The sequence below is a fragment of the Bombyx mori genome, chromosome 8, assembly GCF_030269925.1.
Source record: "Bombyx mori chromosome 8, ASM3026992v2".
NCBI classification, from domain to species: Eukaryota; Metazoa; Arthropoda; class Insecta; order Lepidoptera; family Bombycidae; genus Bombyx; species Bombyx mori.
This window is the reverse complement of record NC_085114.1, coordinates 6899311-6921262: the sequence shown is the minus strand read 5'-3', so window position 1 is coordinate 6921262 and position 21952 is coordinate 6899311. Positions and strand designations below refer to the sequence as shown.

The following is a 21952-nucleotide window of genomic DNA, read 5'->3' as shown; positions in this document are numbered from 1 at the left end:
GCTTTTAGAAAATATTTAGTTCTTCGAGACCGCTGAAGCCTTATTTGGGTTCGGCTAATTAACCACCGCCAGACATTCGGCGTTGAATGTTTTACGGTGGAAAGGTCGAACTCCAACTCAACCCTCCTCTTTTCTCATCCGAGCTTGGGACCGGCATTGGCACACTACATTAAGTAGTCATTAAAGCTTCTATATTACAATTTTTTTTATTAGCGTTTGTAATTATTTGTGCGTACTTTTAAGAGATTTGACAAAATTTGTTTGCAATAAATAACTATTTTGATATAATATTTACTTTACGTATAATTTTTTGTATTGCATTTAATTTCAGATTGAGAATTTGCGTGAAATTCTACGAACTCTTGCATCACAGTTGATTAGTTATGACGCCCTTTTAGAAATAAGATTTTGAGTTAATTAATTTACATTGAGAAGTTGCTTTTGATTAACATGCCCAAACAAACACTGCTTACTTTTGAACTTCAGGAACATTAATTAAACGAGTAACTAAATATATATCTATAAATTCCTTCATTCCTAATAATATCCTTGTCGTGAATCCGAAAATAGTTTGTTGAATTAAAAATCTTCGCAGGATTTTTAGTGGGATATCTCGAAATTTCGATTGGTTAAAATCTACCTGCTCCTTATTTAAACATTTGTTTAGAACGATATTCCTATCATTTTTGTTGGTTTACTTTACAACCAACGCCTGTTTACGATTCGAAATTACTTCCAAACCTACCTTTACCTTGAGTAAGCCTTTTCAAACAAGATGTAGATTGATGGTTCTCGGTACGTTTTTTGGTTAGTGTTTTAAACCGTAAAAATATAATCTAATGGTGCTAATTAAAATATAGTGTTTAGATTTTTGGGGTCATTAAAACTACTTTTCCGGTTTTTGTTCCTTTGACTTTAGTACGGTAAAAATATTTCAACATGGCTATATGACAATAACCGTTGTCACTTATCGATAGAAAATCACGAAAAGATATGTATGTAGTAGTTGCAAACATAACAGTGATTTTAAATTATTGAAAAAGTATTCAAAATTGTAGATTGTTCGAATTCCTAAATCTTCATCATTGATAGAATTTGTGTAAGTGATATTGATAATTTCAAACCAAAATACCGGGAACCTCTGGATTTCTAAAGGAGATGTTAGTTCTAACTGTGTGTTGTACCGTACGTGCCATAGGGAGAGCTCGGCGGTATTATTTTACCACCGCATTTTCTAATGTTTAACCAAGGTTCATCCTTATTAGGTACGCGAAATCACTGCAATCATGCACACGGCGTTTCAAAATGACATTTTTGCAACGTACAGATTTTCCCCTAATCGTGGGTAGGTACAATTTTTAGTTTATATAATTACTACTTTTACCTGAAATGGCGATGCAGTATCATTCTAAGAATAGTAGAGGTTATTTTTTTTCCCAAAAAGGATGGTTCATGCATACAGTACAGTAACTTAGTAACTGTTTCATTATTTCTCATTACCAATTTATCAAAAATTAAATATAATTTTACGATCAAATTATATTATTATTTTTTTTTTTCGGAAAGAATTCATATTTTAATGGAAAAATACCACAACACGATATGCTTATGATGAAATGGCGAATTGTAGTGTATGCGTTTTAAGGTAATTCCATTATCTAGAGTGCTCTTGAAAGTTAATAACCGCACTTGATGCGGAATGGAGTGGACGATACAAATCTCAACGTACCAATCGTGATATGCTTCCGAATGATGTCACACAACGTATTGCGTCAATGAATATGTCGAAGGATTATTGTCCAAAAAACGGAGAGTTATTATTTCAATAAAACCAACTCAGAAAGTATCGTCGATGAATTATTATTGCGGAAATATAGTTTACAATAATGTGAAAGCATTTATAATTCCTTTTTATCGATCTTTCAGAGACTGCAGAGCTGTATATTAACGACCATTGCCAAGTGAGTGCGATCTTGTTCGTCACTAATAGTGAATTATACGACTTAATGAATGCATTCGCTTTTAATTATAGCAAACATCTAGATCCACCCTATTGAATCAATCATGCTGCTGTCAACGATTAAGTAATGTAAATAGCACATTTTTACAGCGATACGAAACTCTCCAAACGAAAATAAGAATACAGAACTTATGTGTAAAAAAAAAGGTTCTTATTACAATCTAATCTTACTTAATACAAATTTTATTGAACAACGACTTTGTCACCTTCATGTTGTTGCTTCACGAGCCCGTTATTATTCGAAGTTACCAATTTAATTAATAAATTACAATATTAGCTATATAAAGCAAAAAAATGTAAAAGCTGGCAATACGGCGACACGAGAAGCTGCCTACGAGTGGACATATTGAAGCCGGATAGTTTACGCAACTCGGATTATTGCCAACTTTGTGACTCCACGAAAAATGAAAGAACTTCTTTATTACCAATGTCCCTTTGCTTGTGCAGATGGATTTTTTTGTTTTTCCCCTATATCATTATGTTGTCATCGTTAAATAAAATCATCTAAATTAGATTAATTTAGAAGTTAATTAAAACAAAACAGAACTTTATTTTTACAACGATTAAATGAAATGAAATAATTTAACAATGCGCCATTTTAGTTGCCCTGATGATTATTGTTCGTTTATTTTATTTAGTTTTTGTTCTTTGTAATATTTTTAAGCAAATTATTTCATAATTTTCCTGTTTCTACTTAATACCATACTTTTGGAAATGTATACTTTTTTACGGTACGATCCAGCTATTCTTCACATTTCTTCTTATTTTATTATATTCTATTTAATTAGTTATGCTCAAAAGTTGTTGTTGTTCGCCTGAATAAATAAATAAAAACAATATGTTTCCACAATGACTGACGGATGCTCAAATCTACAAAAGAGTAAACGAACAACCAATTCACTTGATTTCTCGGTATTGTAACAGTGTACCTACATTCAATCAATTTCGACTAAATATTTGATATGTGATGGTAAAGTTTTTCGCGGCCGTGCTGAAAGCTTCCCTGAAAATCAAGTTTATTTGGTGCGTATTTCTGACCGGCTTCAAAAAAAGGAACAGATTCTCATTTAAACTGTTTTTTTTGGTGTTACCTCAGATTTTATTTTGTAAAAAAAATTATATTAATGATTACTTTTTATTTGCAAGATAGAAACCATATGAGATACGTGATTCCATTTTAAATTTATCAAGATCTGAGTGGTCGTTTTTGAGTCATTGATGATTTTCATTTAGTTATGTTGCAGTTGGATTTTTTTTATTAAAATTTTGTAACATTACCTTTAATAAAATTCATAATATATTCTATACGTCCATAATAAGAACGCTGCTATATATACATTCTGCATAACAATTATAGAAAATAATAGAAATTATTACAAGACTTACTAATTTTTAATTGTTTTCATAGATCAGTTACACTGATGCTACGTGAGAGAAGGTAATAAATTGATTTGAATCATAGTTGTTAGTAAACTGGCATACTCAAAACATTTCATTAAAAATAGTATAATTTTAATGCAATATATTTTTACTATTATTGTAGTATATTGTTCTCGGCCAGTAGTTGATTATTAAAACATTATCTCAGTCATAATGTTTATTTGCAATTAATCATTAATTTTTAAACAAGACTTTAATTTTACCTGTCTAAAAAATTTATTTCTTTGCAAAAGGCAATAAGCCATTACTGTGGTAAGTTGAAAATAATATTTACGTACATGTTACACAGCGTGCAAAGGAAAATATCTCACATATGTTTCGATCGTGTTTTTCTTCTGCAGTCTCGTCAGGAATAATAAGCGCTACCAACTATCTTCGATATCAGGAATATTTTCAATATACCCTATCCACTCTCCCAAATTCAACAAATAAGATAACAAGTAAATGCTGAAATAATTACATATAATCTGTACAGTGGAGAAAACAAAGTTGCATTTCGCGTTTTTTCGGTTTTAATTTATTTTCTTCTACTTTTGAATGCCTTGTAAAGTAAAACTAATTAAATTAATACCTAAAAATTTGGGGTATGTACATGTAGCAATCTATTTAGACGCCTAATTAATTACTTGAGTTTAGTAATATACCTACTTAACGCGTTGAACGTCACATGAAAAATCGAGTATTTTCATTCAGGCCACGTTGCTCACCGGTGAGCCTTATCTTACTGAACTGTTCGGGCTATGAGGGTCAGCCGTGAGTCACATGAGGGTTCCATCGTAAACGCTTCCTTTTTTTTTACGCTGGGGAATCCGTTTACGAATACCCGGTCGAGAGGGAGCGTAAACGCTTCCTACAAGATTGCGGCTATCAAACAAAACGCGTATGGAAGTGAGCCACCTGACTCTTTAACCGAACCCAACGCCTTGGTTTTCAAATCCAATGGAAAGTTTTACTATTTATCAAGATTATAACCTATTTTAAAAATATCTTAAAAATTAGATGGTAAATTTTTTATCTTCCGTGCAAATTCTGGCATTTTATATATTTTAGAATAAAAATCTCGAGTTGATAAAATTACTGATTCCCTGATTTTGGCTTGGCCCGAACGGCATTGTAGGTCAGGCCCACCGGTGGGCCGCATGAAGTTCAACGTGTTAAGATGCAAAGTTTTAATATTCAACTTATGACATCAGAAATTAAATTTACTAAAACTAAAAAAACTTTTTTTTTATATTTATTGATTTCTATATTTATTAGCAAAAGTGGTTCACAAAAAAGAGAAAACCCACCAACTTACAATATCGTCTCGTCTTATTTTTTTCCTCAAACAATAACTTTTTTGTTTGTGAATGTAAGGTTTGCGACTGGCCACGGGAGCTTTCCTCTCAACCAAGACGGGTGAGCGAGTTCCAGAGCGAAGCCAAGAGGGTAAACATGTAGTCAGATTATAGAACAATTGTAGTCACACGCGAACAATTACTTCCGCTTGATGAAGTTCGCGCGTTCGTCAATCCACCAACCAATTGCGGTCCACGATTTTACATAATGATATCGCATTATTCGTTTTCGAAATTTTATATACAGTTCTCAATATAATCATTTTAGAAAAATTTCGTTAATATTAATATACAACATATTTGTTTTAAATTTAGTAGGATAACAAATAAGACCGTGGGTAATTAATTATAAACAATCATATTTTATGACGTTTAGGCGTGGCTTAGACTTTACGATCATTTGGATAATCCGGACTTATCCAAATTAAAAAAGGTTTTTGGTTTAAAATTATAAAAGGTTTTTTGCCATTTTATAAACAGCGGTGCGCGGGTATGCAACTAACATCCATGTCCTGCTCACTAGCAATACATACAATAGCATTGCAGTGTATGAGAAATTCGTGAATCTCAGTTGCAAAGCAGCAATGGGCCCCTAATTGCTGAGACAGCCGTTATATTATGCATCTGAGAGATATATAGATATATAGGGAGACTTGGAGTTCATGTATCGAGGTGGGTGACGGTATTCATGTTGTGATGTCTATGAGCTCCGGTAACCATTTAATATCAGGTGGGCCGTGATCTCGTTTAAATACGTAGGGTATTAAAAACGTAATAATAAATTAAAATATATACACGGCAATCCATAGGAGGAATAGGCTGAATAAACGCAGCAATTTTCCCTAATAAAGCTTGCTATTTGGTAAACAAAGTAAATGGTAGGTATCTCATACCGAAATGTCCAATTTGTTAAAAATAATTAAAGGGAGCCATTCTAAATAAAGGGTTTTGCAGTTTACTCATTTTTTATTAGCGAACGTTACGTCGATTGTAATAAGCGCTTGTTGAAGTGAAGGGAAATATCGTATGACCGAAACAGGGCTCATCTGCAATCTCACCAGAAATACGCTAAGAACCAGTGCTGTGAAAAATTTATCGAAATCTCGAAATAATTTTCTAAATTACATTACAGTATGTGTATATGTGGCAGTAGTATGAGTATATTATCATACTTTACTTTTTATTTACATAGCATGAGGTATATTACATTATTAGTTGTGTCAGTTTTTTTATGTGTAAAGCTTAGTGCATCGTAAATTTTCTTGATGCCACGAATGACTGTTGTGTATGTGCTAATGCCTTGACTTATTAATTAGCTGTTAATAAATTTAAAAAAAAACACCCGGTAGTAAGATCTTCATGTTTTTCAACAATTAACTAGAGTTTGAAGCAAAACAATCAGTACAATATTTCAAGGGTCTTTCGTCGAGACGACGTCATTAAACTTTGCAATGATATAGGCTTAGAATCGTAATTGGAAAAGTTGATTAATGAATACCCGTTGTAGATGTCACGCCATCCTCGAATGATTGGGGACGACAGGCCCATGGTCATTCATTTTTTTAAATTATATTTACACAAGGACTTTTAAGGACTTTATAGTTCAAAATATAGTAGAGTAGAGGTAGAGGTCAAGTAACTGTGTTTTTATAAGATGATAAAAACAGACTTGCAAAGGGCGACATGAGTTTTAAGCTTTGCATAATATTTTATGGGTAACGGTAGTACCTTTGAAATTAATACTCTTTGATGCAGCTTGTCAACTGAACTTTGTTATAAAGTGACGTAGCATTTAATATTTTAAAGATGAACTAAAGAAGAGTGAGTGTCATAGTAAAAATGTCTGTCTCACTTGAATTTTTGATCGTCATCATCACAGCGGTGACGTCACGAAATAATTAGTGCATCAATATTAAAGCCTTTTCCTGTGGTTTTGCCGTTTTATATACTAGCCAGTATCTGAAACGTTATTTGTGTATGACTGGAAACAAATTCTAAATTCAAATGTCGGATTATTTTTTTTGCAATTCGATTTCCACATTCAATCACATTTTAATGATTAGTGCATTTTTTTCATTACATTTGTATCTTATTCATTAATATGGATACTATTAAATTAAGAGTTATTATGGAATACGAGTTCCGTCACGGTAGCAATGCCATATAAAAGGCTCACAAAAGATATGACTTGTACGAAGTGAATACTCGACCAAATAAAAAACGAACGCATGATATTAATTTGAAAACTTTCGATATGGAAATTTTGCACTAAAAAATTAACCCAAGCCCGAAAACTAAAGTCAAGAACGACGTATTAAAGGCGATAGTGGAAGCTGATTTGCAGCAGCGTTGAAAACGTTAGCATCAAAAATAATACTGGTCCATTTGATCAAATTACTAAGGTAGAATCTTTATAAGTGGGTGCCGCACGAACTAAGCCATCGCCAGCGCAATTAACTTGTTATAGTGAGCCATGCGTTTCATAAAACACTTATTATTAATTAACGAAGGGATCTTATACCGCATTGGCACTTACAATGAAAAATAGATTCTTTTTGCTAATCATAAGCTGTCATCATGTTTGTTACATCTTGCTTCAGCACCTACACAATGCCTCAAACGAAATCTAGAAAAAAGGTCAAGGTAACTAATTAGTGGTCTAATGCCGGTATCAATTATCACAGCTTCTTACCATATGGCACTAATATTATTGCGAGTGCTTACTATGGAGCTTGTACAGAGGAACTTGACACAAATGATGTAAAAAAATCAGTACTAAAGAATTCAACACATAAACACTCGTTTAATGTGAAGTGTTATGTATTTTTAGATTACTACAATTAATCATGTGTGTTCTAAATCTTCCACATCGTCCTGATCCCAATAATTAGAATTTTTCATGACTGACCCCTGAGAAATGAGGTCAACTCAACCTGTAATTAGTTTTATGTCTGTCAGACAGTATGCATGTACCACAGAGCCTGAGCTTATAATACCATTGAAAGACTTAATCCATCTTCGACATCGGCAAACGCCGAACTAATTACCCATAGTGCATTTGAAGATGGTGTTTCCGGATCTCTTTGACTAACGAAGAGCGCTTTGTGCGCCAAGAGTATAATCTTTTGGATTTAGTTAATTCCATATTACTTCCCTTAGAATATTATTAATTGTTCAGCTATTACATTACTGGATGGCTATTACATTATCCTAGTAGTTTTTTAAGGTAGTTTTTTAATGAAAGATTGCCTTTGAAATAAAAAGCAGAATCAAATCTCAAATACATGCTTAGAGGGTTTCGCGTGTTATATTATCGGACGACATCGGTGGCCATATGAACTGGAAAATAACACCTTTTTTACCTTACTAACTAATATGTACAAACTCCGAAAAAAATACAAATATACGATCTATTTTAACTAAGATAATTTTTTTTTTATTGCCTATATGTGTGGACGAGCTCACAGCCCACCTGGTGTTAAGTGGTTACTGGAACCCATAGACATTTACGACGTTAATGCGCCACACACCTTGAGATATAAGTTCTAAGGTCTCAGTATAGTTACAACAATATTTCAGAATTTAGATGTACACTTTAACCATTTCATTTCATGAAGTGTATTATATGAGCAGTTCATGTCAAATAACCGCATAAATTTATTCATACATCAATCGAGTATTATGAAATACGATTAAAATAAAATAAGTTTAATATGTATGTGGAATCTTTCTTTTTCTTTTATTAATTAAGTGTACCAAAACAATACAATGTGAATGTAAACTAAGTCAATAGATAATTACAATGAAATTGTTGATCATAATATGTTTCATTTATTGACCGGTGCCATGTGGCTCCTTCGGTAAGGAGATCTTGAACTGCAATAGTACGATTAAATAAATCGTTATCATACTTATGGCCTGCGAACAATAAAAAAAATAAGATCTTTATCTCTCACTTTATAGAGAATAAAAAAGGCAAACATTTCACGTCTTAATTTGACTTTAAGAATCAACTCATCATTTTTATCTATATACTATCTATATATATATAAAAATGAATTGCTGTTCGTTAGTGTCGCTAAAACTAGAGAACGGGTGGACCGATTTGGCTAACTTTGGTCTTGAATTAATTGTGGAAGTCCAGAGAAGGTTTAAAAGGTAGATAAACATGAAAATGCTCGGAATTAAATAAAAATAACAATTTTGTTTTTCCTTTGTTGTGTCCCCCGTCGGACGGATTTCTTTTGTTTGTTTTAAGTTTATTTTATACTAGCGGCCCGCTCCGGCTCCGCTCGGGTCTTTAACAAAAAATCCAACGATATATGACGTATTATTTTTTTAAATAAAAGGACACTTATTCCGGCATAACTACAATAGTTAGACATATGCTGTCCCGACACTTTTTTTAATTAATAATGTGTTCTATAAAGTCGTAGTACATTATTTTATTCTATCATCAATAGTTTTCGCAGGGCACGCGATATAAATAACATTTTAGGTAATTTTTTTACACCTTCGGTTTCATTATTGGAGTTTTAGTAAAGATACCTAATTTTTTTCAAAAAATATTATAGCCTATGTCACTCGGGAATAGTGTAGCTTCCAAACAGTGAAATAACTTTTTAAATCGGTTCAGTAGTTTCGGAGCCTATTCAATACAAACAAACAAACAAAACTTTCCTCTTTATAATATTAGTATAGACAAAAGTTTAGGTCTTTTATTTATCGATTGAGGCACTACGAAGTCTGCCGGGTCAGCTAGTAAATCATTAATAAATCAGCTTCTATGATAGTTGTAAAACGTACTGAAGTTAGTAGTTCCCTGTTGACGTGAGCATAGCCTTTTAAACTCACGAACGCCGGATTCATTTCAATTGCTTGTATGAAGTGATCGATCTGCAAAAGTTTACAAGAAATGTATCAGATTAAAGCGGTAAGGCATAGGTATAGTCCAGAAAACAAATCTCGCAGTTTGCTTCAAATTAAGTGAGCAAATCTTTTTCTATAACATAAAAACAAATTAAAAGTAAATTCACTGTGGTATTCATTATCTGTAGGAATTATGAATTAAAATAGACTAGAGTATTTTACATGATATGACTGTGATGATGTGTTCGACTTTCAACGAGGAGTAATAAATATATCATCCAGTATGGTCATTTAGATATACATAAGTGGCACGTTTAAGTCGAGCAAGGGCCATTAAATGGTTACTTCTGTGTTGCAATATCTTCTTAGCACTAAGAGAGCCTTCTTTTTAATCGTTTCACTCTTGACAGGGTGGTCATTTTCGTTATGTATAACGTTTATCGAAAAAAAACCATACCTCTTTTTGGGTCGGTCTATCTACAGCCAATACGTCGATTGAAAGAAGAGTGTCTTGAACACCGGCGGCGACCTAAAATATAGAAACAAGAAAGTTACTTAAATTTACTTATTTCTAATTTTTGGGACTGAGGTAAAGCGAATTTTGAACCCACGCTTTATTGTGAATCTACATCATTATCTCTGCAACAAAAAAATTAATTAATGCATAAGCAGTGATTCGTGTTCTTCATGCCCTTCATCAAGTTATAGTGTCCAAAGTTTCCAGTAGCTATTTAACGCTACTTGGGATTCACACCATTAGATTCATCTAAGCGAATGAAATGTATTATTATAATGCAACTACATATATGCATAGCCTACTGCCGTTTTGCTTTCATGGGCCTTAGTGTATTATTTTTTTATGATTGAGAGTTTACTGGTGGCCCTGAGGCCTTTCTAGTTTCACCAGGACAGGTGGGCGAGCAAAGACTCAGCCAGGAGGGGCGGGATTTGCTAACAGCTGCCCGAGCGCCTCCGAAAGAGACCTAACTACTCAAGAGCAGCTCCTTCGCGAATGAATCTACTACTGGATCAGAATCGCGACCCGCGGAGAAGATCCGGCGAGAAACTCAGCGAGCTGATTCATGGGTTAGGTTGCACGGTGAACTCTTTGTAGAGTTCGACGAGTACGGTTACCGGGGTCTCTAAGCCTGATCCTAGTATTAGAGCTGAAGGCGTCATTGGTCTTAGTGTATTTCAACTTAGCAAGTTTAAAAAAAATATATATGGGTACATTTACTTCTAAATATATCGTACATCACCTTTAAAGTAGACTTGTGCGAGCAATCCGCGAAAACGAAAAGAAGAGTTGAGCAATAAGCCGCGTCCACGAACAGGCCTACTTCTTTAAAAGTAAACCCAAAACCGTGGTCCACAATTTCAGACAACGCACCGTAAACAGCTATTGTTATGTTTGCGAACCTGTTTGGAAAAAGACCTTTCAAAATAATCAAGTACCCATAGCATTGTACCAAGCAAATTGATATATAAATTATAAGAATTATTAAATCTGTGATTTATTTACTTTCTCTTGTATTCTTTGTTCGAGGAGCACTGCTGTTTGAGATACAGGTTTTATCATCTAGTTCAAGCACAGATGCAAATTATGATTATGTTTCTACTTCTATGTTAATAATAAATAAATAATAAAGATTTAAACCAAAAAGCTGAGTTTCTTGATATACCTATATATTTTTAGGCTGATGGTGTTCGAATTCATAGTGTGTTTGGGTTTAAGAGATTTTTTACTTATTTTGAGACTTGAGAACGTATTCTCACATTTATTTTACCTAATCACTGGATGCCTATGAGGCCATTCCAGCTAAAATTACATTAGAATAACGGTCTCCCTATTTCACGCAAAACATTCTAGCATCGAATATAAAAAAAAAGAAATAGTAAATGTGTCAAATAAAAAACACATAAACAGTTTTAACAGCTTAAAAATAAAAAATAACATAATTAAAACTGCTTCTACGGTTTAATCTCGTGTTTCTATTGTCAAACAATGAAAACTGTAAAGCATTCGAAATAAATATGTATAATGACAGTAGTAGTAGCAGCAGTAGTAGTGGTAGAGCAGTAGTAGTAGAGCAGTAGTAGTAGATATGTTTAATCTCGAGATTATATCGTATAAGTGAGTAGTTTTAATTGTGCCTACGTTTCGCGAAAACACTAAGGAAATGTATCTGGCATCGCGGACAAACTAGTGGCGACGCTCCGCGTGGCGTTGCCGGAAGAAGAGGTGCGCGTGCACAGGCCGGTGAGGATGGCCGAGTTTAGGATCACCGGCCTGGACGACTGCGCCACTAAGGAGGAGATGGCAGCTGCGATAGCGGCCCAGGGGAGATGTGCCGCAGAGAGCGTGACCGTGGGCGAACTTCGCTCAGGGTACTCCGGGGCCAGGTCAGCGTGGGTGCGCTGCCCTGTGGAGGCGGCCACTTCCTTGGCCACTCCTCCACCGGGTAGATCGACGGGGGATCCGGGGAGACTGCGCGTGGGCTGGATAGCGGCCCACGTGCGTCTCCAAGAACCACGTGCCTGGCGATGCCTCCGGTGCTTCAGCACGGGGCACGGACTCGCTAGGTGCACCAGCTCGGTTGACCGCAGCGGTTTGTGTTTCCGCTGCGGCCAGCCGGGCCATAAAGCTAAGTCCTGCACGGCCACCCCGCATTGCGCTCTGTGCGCTGCAGCCGGACGCAGGGCAAACCACCGGGCGGGAGGCAAGGCGTGTTTCCCGTCCGGTAATAATACCGAACGCAACCGGCGCCGAAAATCGAAGCGCCGGCAAAAGAGAAGGTTGGCCAGAGGAGCACTGGCCAACGCTGTAATCCCCGCTGCGGCGCTGGTGCCGGAGGGCGGGGGCAGCGGTGAAGGGGAGGGGGCGATGGATGTGGTCCAACAGTAATGGACCGCACATATCGCTTCCTCCAAGGAAACCTGAACCACTCCGCCAGAGCTCAGGACATGCTGTCTCAGAGCATGGCGGAGTGGTCCATAGATGTGGCTGTGGTCGCCGAGCCGTATTTCGTTCCCCCAGCAAATGATTGTTGGTTTGGGGACGACGGCGGCCTGGCGGCCATAGTCATACGAAGAGACGCGGCGATCCCCCCCCTGGCGAAGGTGACCAGGGGTCAAGGGTTCGTCGCGGTGCAGCTGGAAGGGACCGTCGTGATCGGGGCGTACTTCTCTCCGAACAGGCCTACCGTCGAGTTCGGGCATTTCCTGGGCGAGATCGGGGCGATTGCTCGCCGCCTCGCTCCTCGTCCAGTGATTCTCGCGGGGGACCTCAATGCGAAGTCTATCGCATGGGGCTCCCCTCGCTCGGACGCTCGTGGTAGGCTACTGGAGAGGTGGGCGAACGCGGCCGGCCTCTGTTTGTTGAATAGAGGGTCGGTTGCGACGTGCGTGCGGTGGCAGGGCGAGTCTATTGTGGACGTTACGTTCGCGAGCCCGGCCATCGCGCGCCGTATCCGCGACTGGAGGGTTTTGGAGGGGGCGGAGACGTTGTCAGATCACCGATATATTCGGTTTGATCTCTCCGCCCGCTCCGCAGTCGCGGACGCCCTCGGGGACCACCCCCGTGGTGCGTCCCGGTCATTCCCCAAGTGGGCACTGAAGCGCCTGAATAAGGAGCTCCTGATGGAAGCCTCTACAGTGGCGGCGTGGGCGCCCATGCGTCCACACCCGGTCCAGGTCGAGGGCGAGGCAGGGTGGTTTCGGGACACGATGCGTCGCATCTGTGATGTGTCGATGCCCCGGATCGGCCCTTGACTTCCTAATCGCCAGGCGTACTGGTGGTCGCCCGAAATTGCGCAACTCCGCGTGGAGTGCGTTCGGGCGAGGCGCGAGTGCGCCAGGCATCGCCGCCGCCGCCTGCCGCGGCGCAACGATCCAATTGCGTTCGCGGCGGCAGAGGCCCGGCTGCACGCCGCATTTCGCGTCGCACAGAGGGCACTGCAGCTGGCCATCAGAAGAGCCAAGGATCAACACATGGAGGGTCTCCTGGAGACGCTGGATGAGGATCCGTGGGGGCGGCCCTATCATATGGTGCGCAATAAAATGCGCCCATGGGCCCCCCCGATCACGGAGCGTCTCCAGCCTCAGCAGCTGCGGGACATCGTCTCGGCGCTGTTCCCGCAGGAGCGGGAGGGATTTGTCGCTCCCGCTATGGACTCGCCGCCGGAATACGACGGCGAAGTCCCTGCCGAGGTGCCCCATATAACGGGGGCGGAGCTCCGTGTGGCCGTGCGCAAAATGTGCGCGAAGGACACTGCACCCGGCCCGGACGGCGTCCATGGCCGGGTTTGGGCCTTGGCTCTTGGTGCCCTGGGGGACCGACTCTTGAGGCTTTACAACTCCTGCCTCGAGTCGGGACGGTTTCCTTCATCGTGGAGAACGGGCAGACTCGTGCGGTTGAGAAAGGAGGGGCGCCCGGCGGATACTGCTGCCGGGTACCGTCCCATCGTGTTGCTGGATGAGGTGGGCAAGCTGCTGGAACGCATTCTGGCAGCCCGCATCATCCAGCATCTGGTCAGGGTGGGGCCCGATCTGTCGGCGGAGCAATATGGCTTCCGAGAGGGCCGCGCAACGGTAGACGCGATCCTTCGCGTGCGGGCCCTCTCGGATGAGGCCGTTTCCGGGGGTGGGGTGGCTTTGGCGGTGTCACTCGATATCGCCAATGCGTTCAACACTCTGCCCTGGTCCGTGATAGGGGGGGCGCTGGAACGACACGGAGTGCCCCCCTACCTTCGCCGGCTGGTGGGTTTCTACTTGGAGGACAGATCGGTTACGTGTACCGGACACGGTGGGATCGTGCACCGGTTCCCGGTCGTGCGCGGTGTTCCACAGGGGTCGGTGCTCGGCCCTCTTTTGTGGAATATCGGGTATGACTGGGTGCTGAGGGGTGCCCTCCTCCCGGGCCTGAGCGTAATCTGTTACGCAGACGACACGTTGGTCGTGGCCCGGGGGGGGAGTTTTGCTGAGTCTGCCCGTCTTGCTACGGCTGGGGTGGCGCATGTCGTCGGCAAAATCAAGAGATTGGGCCTCGACGTGGCGCTCAGTAAATCCGAGGCCATGTGGTTCCACAGGCCCCGGAGAGTGCCACCTGTCGATGCCCATATCGTGGTTGGAGGCGTCCGTATCGGGGTCGGGGTGCAGTTGAAGTACCTCGGCCTCATTCTAGACAGTCGTTGGACCTTCCGTGCTCACTTTCAGAATCTGGTCCCTCGTTTGTTGGGGGTGGCCGGCGCGTTAAGCCGGCTCCTTCCCAACGTTGGGGGCCTGACCAGGTGACGCGCCGTCTCTATACAGGGGTGGTGCGATCAATGGCCCTATACGGGGCGCCCGTGTGGGGCCAGTCCCTGGCCGTGGGGGTAGCGAAGCTGCTGCAACGGCCGCAACGCACCATCGCGGTCAGGGTCATCCGTGGTTATCGCACCATCTCTTTCGAGGCGGCGTGTGTACTGGCTGGGACGCCGCCTTGGGTCCTGGAGGCGGAGGCGCTCGCTGCTGACTATCAGTGGCGGGCTGACCTTCGTGTACGGGGCGTGGCGCGTCCCAGCCCCAGTGTGGTCAGAGCGCGGAGGGCCCAATCTCGGCGGTCCGTACTGGAGTCATGGTCTAGACGGCTGGCCGATCCTTCGGCTGGTCGTAGGACCGTCGAGGCGATTCGCCCGGTTCTTGTTGATTCGCCCGGTTGAACTGGGTGAATCGTGACAGAGGACGCCTCACTTTCCGGCTCACGCAGGTGCTCACTGGGCATGGTTGCTTCGGTGAGTTCCTGCACCGGATCGGAGCCGAGCCGACGGCAGAGTGCCACCATTGTGGTTGCGACTTGGACACGGCGGAGCACACGCTCGTCGCCTGCCCCGCATGGGAGGGGTGGCACCGTGTCCTCGTCGCAAAAATAGGAAACGACTTGTCGTTGCCGAGTGTTGTGGCATCGATGCTCGGCGACGACGAGTCGTGGAAGGCGATGCTCGACTTCTGCGAGTGCACCATCTCGCAGAAGGAGGCGGCGGGGCGCGTGAGAGACGCACAGGCCCGCCGCCGTCGAGCGGGGGCCAGGGAGGCGGATATCGCCCAAGCCCTGGCCCTCTAAGTGTTTCGGGTCCCCTCACATGTCGGCCTGGGGACCGGCGAAGGGGGCCTAAGAAGACGACGTGCAAGCTGCTCTGCACGCGTTTTAGGCATGAGCATCCGGGTGATGGAAGGCCGGCTATCCTCAACCCACGCTGGTTCTGACCCAGCGGGGTATTCCGTAGGATAGACCATTCTAACCGGCGCCATCTAGGCGGGCTTCGGATAGCCTGCCGACCGAGAGGGCTGGTGGTCGTGGCGCCGACGACCGCCAGTCCAGCGTCCCGAGGGGGAGGGTGATGGGAGAGATGTGCTCCGCACTAAACGCTTCACTTTCCTCCCTTTGCCTTTTCATGAGTTTTGTCTCATGCGAGGTTTGGACGTTGGTTGTTGAGAGACAGGAGGTTTTAGTCGGTTCGACTCCGACATGCCCCGCCCTCCATCCCCAGTGAAGGGCGGAAGTCCGGCGATTTCATCCTGACAAAAAAAAAAAAAAAAAATAAAAAAAAAAAAATACGGTTACGTCTATTAGAGACGGTTACGAAATTTTCTTCCAACTGCCACTAAAACTGCGCTTGCACAGTCTTTTTCCAATTCTTGTCTACGCCGATTCCAGCTATCCGGATCTAACCAAAACACAACTTGATAAACTTGAGCGGCTACAAAATTTCTGCATTAGATTCATATTTGGGTTACGGAAATATGATCATGTATCTGAATTTCACACTAAACTCAAGTGGTTACCAATTCGCCTTCGCCGCAATACTGGTATATATTATATGTAAACAGTATATATCTGTTTATTGTATGTATATATTTTCTATAATAATGTATTGTCTATGGTACACTGCAACATACCTGCTATATTTTTATAGTTTCCAGAATTTCTGTAAATTAAACGGCTGTCTGGAAGAGATCGCTTTTAGCGATAAGCCCGCCTATTGTACAAATGTATCTGCTTTTTGACTGTTTTTTTGATTGTAAATTGTATTGGTGTGCAATAAAGTGTATTCTCTCTCTCTCTCTCTCTAACATTAGGTAGGTATGATAAGTATTATGTTATATGCATAATGGTAATCTTACATAAAAAGACAGTAGGTAGAGTACGTGCGAGCATAAGCATTTCCCAAAGACTGCAACAACTCTGAAAGATTTAGCCACAAATACCGATATCGAGCTATTAGTTGTGCTGAACATTCTATATCAACATCCTGAAACAATTTAAAGTGTTTAAATCTCGCTAGCGGTTCTTAATCAGATTCTTCTTTATCGTTTTCTTTACCTCTTCTAAGAGATCAACGGCAAATACCTATAGGTGACTCTTTTAGACTTGTTCCCTTTTTTTAAATATGTGAGATTTTATTGATGTCTTTTTTGACAAAAGACCTTCAATCATTGATTACTGAATCATTGATTGAATACTTTTTATACACCAGTATAAATTTAGTCAATCAATTATCTCTATATATAAAAATGAATTGCTGTTCGTTAGTCTCGCTAAAACTCGAGAGCGGCTGGACCGATTTGGCTAATTTTTGTCTTGAATTATTTGTGGAAGTCAAGAGAAGGTTTAAAAGGTAGATAAATATGAAAATGCTCGGAATTATATAAAAATAACAATTTTATTTTTCCTTTGACGTGTCCTTCGTCGGACGAATTCCTTTTGTTTGTTTTAAGTTTATTTTATACAATAGTTTAGAGGTCTTTTATTTTTCGATTGAGGCACTACGAAGTCTGCCGGGTCAACTAGTTTATCATAAATTTAAAGAATAAAAGTCACACTTACTCGCTGAAAACATTCCGACAAGCTTTGAGAAGCAATTTTGATTGCCTTGCAGTTGATATACCAAAGAGCACAGTTCATGTTAATCATTGTTATAATGTGATAGTAAGCAGAAGTGTGTTTCAACAGAAATCCGTCCAACAGTGCGCAGAGGCTCAGTAGAAAGCACACAGCAAGAAGTAAACATCCAACGCTTATTATAACAATCAATGTCTTTAGATTGGGAAATTTAAGATTTTCACCAGTTACTCTATAGTATCTAACCTGTAAAATCAGAATCGCCTCCGATCAGTAATTTAATAATTTAAATATTGAGATTTCAACTCTCATGGTGCCAAAAGTCTTCGAAAGCCGATTTGTTAGGCTGCTTCGATTCTTTACGATCTTTGTTCCGAGAGAACTTATATCTCAAGGAGGATGACGCATTTACGTTGTAGATGTCTATGGGCTCCAGTAACCACTTAACACCAGATGGTCTGTGAGCTCGTGCACCCAACTAAGCAATAAAAAAAAGATACACTCGTTGTTCCATACAGTAGCAAGTGTTGTATATTATAATAGTAATCAATGGTAGCGAACTAGTCGTAGTGATGAACTTTCTTTTTTTTTGTACCTCATTACCAGTGGCCACGAGAGGTTATTCTATCACCTGAGGCAAAGCTCATGGGACCTTGCCTGTGACTGCTAATATCTGCACTAACAAGAGCAGTGCTTCACTAAATCCACGAATAGCGGAATCGCGACCCACTGAGAAGATCTGACAAGAAACTTAGTGGGTTATGTCTGTGGAATAAGTTGAACATCGAACTCCTCGTCGCATCCAACGAGCTTAACGAGAACGATGACCGGTGCTTGGAATGTTTAAAAGCACCGAAAGTGGATCGGGAAGATCCGAAATGACGTGTTTAGGGTGTCGGCGACTGTGTCAGGTCTTCTGAGTTGGTTATTTAATTAGAGGCGGCCACGATAAGAAGCTTAGAGCATTATAAAGTAAAAGGAATACTTTGACAAACAGTGGAGATATAGTGACGCTTCTTTTACAGAATTTGTAGTGCGAATGGCGCTAGCAATATACGGGGTGGTTGATTTGCAAATGTGGAGCAACAAATAATATAGATTACATTCACCGTTAATCTGAAAGCTATGAGAGAGGATCATAATTTGGAAATTCTAAAACTGATGTTAAAGTTTATTGTTCGACAATACAATTTGATTAAGTTTGAAACTACTTAGAGCGGGAAGTTGTCGAGTTCATTTACTTTGATCAATATTTAATTTAGTTAATACTTGATATTAATTAACTAAAACATAAGCTTTGTGTTAGTTACTTACGGAAAATCTATTGACAATCTCACTCTATTTGACTTTATTTTATTTTGTTATCATACCTGAAACTTTCCCCAATTCGTTTTGTAAATTGCTACTTGATGAGCAACGCCCCAACCCACGAACGGTATCCAGAAATGTGGAACGAGAAATACTATAAATAGTATGGCGTAGATGTAATCATCAAAGCGCTTGATGGACTGCAATATCTGAATCCGTTCATAGCCAACTATTAGAACCACCGCCGTAGCCGCGATGTAAAAACACACGGCGTAGATAGTCGCTGTTGACTTCCAGCTAAACGTGATTGTGCCTGTTTGATGATAGTAAAAGTTAAATATGTTAGCAATATCATACTTATGACATCTATCATGTGGAAGGTGCGCCTTAATGTAGAAAAACCAAAATCGTCGTGAATACTTTCAGAGGAAAGATACCCTATGTCCTTTTTTGTACTCCTGACGACGTACTGGTGGTAGGACCTCTTGTGAGTCCGCACGGGTAGGTACAACCACCTGCCTGTTTCTGCTGTGAAGCGGTAATGCGTTTCGGTTTGAAGGGTGTGGCAGCCGTTGTAACTATACTGAGACCTTAGAACTCACATCTCAAGGTGGGTGGCGGCATTTACGTTGTAGATGTCTATGGGTTCCGGTAACCACTTAACACCAAATGGGCTGTGAGCTCGTCCACCAATCTATGCAATAAAAAAAAATATAAGAAGTACATATTACATTAATATAAAAACATACTATAGGTACTAGATATATTACTCCCTATTAATTACTGCTATTAATATTTGTGTCATGCAGTAACGTATCATTCACACAAAAAGTTTTCAATCGGTAGCCCAACGATGTAATAGGTTAATAAATTTTGCCCACGTTCTTGCAAATTAAACAAAGGCACAAAACAAAATTTTGCTACTAGAACTTTTAAACACCGACCGCTCTATACATTATGGTGTAAATTTTGATTGGTTCAATATTTTGTTTACCTGGACGAGACCTAGTGATAGGCATAACGGCAAGCGCTCGGAACAACACCAACAAAAGTTTGTGATCTCGATAAAATTGGTCGTGTATCTCACAAGTATCGCCGTCTTGTGATGACAGTAGATCCCTTTGTTCTTGTTCCTTTAAAATTTAAAAATAATCTTCGTTTATTTTACAGGTTTATTTCTAAAAGTACTTACCAATCGCTTTTAATGTTCGCCATGTAATAATAATTCGATAGAAATACATGCTGTAAGTTCGGGTTTCTCTAAAGAAAATAGAAAAAGTTAAAAAGTTACTCATGGCCTTAAGGACAACACAGCGAGGAAAACTTAACACGGAAAAATCCTCTACACGGCGATATGATTTTCTTCCTTTGCCTAGCCTTTTTTAAGTGGAATATTCTTAAAGACTTATTTCCGCATCAGGAAGGAAAAACAATATTAGAATGATTCTCAGGTGAAATAAAATCGCTACCAACAAAAGTTTATCTCATAGAGCTTTTAATAACTATTTTTGCACGACTCATACAAAAACAGAAATATGAGACCGTCAGCGCAAAAGTGACCTAAGCTTACCATGGTTTATGGAGCAATGAGGTTTAAGTTTTCACGAATTTGAATTAGAGTAGGCAAAAAAAAAATACGCTCAAAAATAATGTTTACAAAGCCATCTGTTATCTATGGATCAAACTATGGACAGACTTTTGCATCAAAATGTATTATATTTTAAATAAAATTTTAATATTTTAAATAAAATATAATATACATAATTATAAGGATTATTATTAAAAACTGGGTTAGGCCACTTTTGCGCTGACGGCCTCATATAGGAACTAGGTATCGCTTACATAATCTTTCTGCGTCTTTTCCTGTATGTTTCTATTACGTTGAACATGTCGCATGTCGTAATCCAAGAACGTATTGTTGATGCCTTCTTCAAAAAGATGGTCCGGAATCATTTGTATTTCCCTCCTAGGTACAGTTACCTCTAACTAGATAAAGTGAGTACCTAATGCCCGTAACTTTGTCGTCGTGTTCTGAATATTTATTATACGTTCAAACACGAACTGACGTTATCGAGTTGAACCGTAAACATCTTGTAATTTTCATTAAATTTTAAAGTAAACGATGTTGTCGCTCATTGCATACAAAACGAGTTTGATATTACGGGTTAGAGGTAGTCAATGAATTATTCGTATTGTATATTTTTTATGTTAAAATCGGTTTACATAAAATAAATTTAATTTTTTTATTATTGCATAGACAAGTGAACACCCAATCTGGTGTTAAGTAAGTGGCGAAACTCCTACTTATCGGAATACATTACTGGTTCACGTAGAAATATACCGGGTGGTGCCCAATCATGATGTACGACCAACCCATACCGTGGGCCACGAAGGTCAAATACTTAGGCGTCACCCTCGACAGAGGGATGACATTCCACCCCCACATAAAGACGGTACGCGACCGTGCCGCCTTCATACTAGGACGCCTCTACCCGATGATATGCAGGCGAAGTAAATTGTCCCTTAGAAAGACACTACAAAACTTGTATACGCCCCGTCATGACCTATGCAAGTGTAGTGTTCACTCACGCGGCCCGCACTAACTTAAAATCATTCCAAGTTATTCAATCCCGTTTTTGCAGGATAGCCGTCGGAGCTCCGTGGTTCGTCAGGAACGTCGACCTCCATGACGACCTGGACTTAGAGTCCATCAGTAAGTATCTGCAGTCGCCGTTTATGCGCCACTTCGATAAAGCGGCACGACACGAGAACCCTCTCATCGTGGCCACCGGTAACTACATTCCCGATCCTGCGGACCTTAGGTACTCAAGCACCGGTCATCATTCTCGTCGAACCCGTCGCTTGCGACGAAGGGCTCGACGAGTAAATTAACCCTCAGACACAGCCCACTGAGTTTCTCGCCGGATCTTCTCATTGGGCCGCGTTTCCGATCCGGTGGTAGATTCTGCGAAGCACGGCTCTTGCTAGGGTTCATGTCAGCAACGTCGTCAGGTTGGAGCCCCGTGAGCTCACCTACTGAAATAGCCTCTCAAGGCTCTCAGCTAGGTAGGAAAAAAAAAGAACTTGGTGGTGGTACTT

The 21952-nt window shown here is 40.6% G+C and overlaps 1 protein-coding gene and 2 long non-coding RNA genes across 3 annotated transcripts; 1 reads left to right on the top strand and 2 right to left on the bottom strand.

Annotated features, from left to right (window-relative positions):
- The first annotated feature begins 2905 nt into the window (after nucleotides 1-2905).
- LOC134199247 (uncharacterized) lies at nucleotides 2906-4925 on the top strand. Its single transcript, XR_009973662.1, has 3 exons — nucleotides 2906-3043; nucleotides 3429-3458; nucleotides 4817-4925. It is a non-coding gene; the product is annotated as an uncharacterized LOC134199247 (long non-coding RNA).
- Nucleotides 3600-5145, bottom strand: LOC134199248 (uncharacterized). The gene is made up of 2 exons (XR_009973663.1): nucleotides 4758-5145; nucleotides 3600-3907 (listed from the first exon to the last, which is right to left on the bottom strand). It is a non-coding gene; the product is annotated as an uncharacterized LOC134199248 (long non-coding RNA).
- Nucleotides 5146-8504: 3359 nt separating this feature from the next.
- LOC101743049 (gustatory and odorant receptor 22) lies at nucleotides 8505-20806 on the bottom strand. Its single transcript, XM_004932206.4, has 9 exons — nucleotides 20696-20806; nucleotides 19848-19986; nucleotides 18916-19166; nucleotides 17531-17791; nucleotides 16828-16955; nucleotides 10926-11085; nucleotides 10124-10195; nucleotides 9604-9693; nucleotides 8505-8715 (listed from the first exon to the last, which is right to left on the bottom strand). Exons 1-9 carry the CDS (start codon nucleotides 20804-20806, stop codon nucleotides 8629-8631), a joined length of 1299 nt encoding a protein of 432 aa, XP_004932263.1. The 3' UTR covers nucleotides 8505-8628.
- Nucleotides 20807-21952: the final 1146 nt, after the last annotated feature.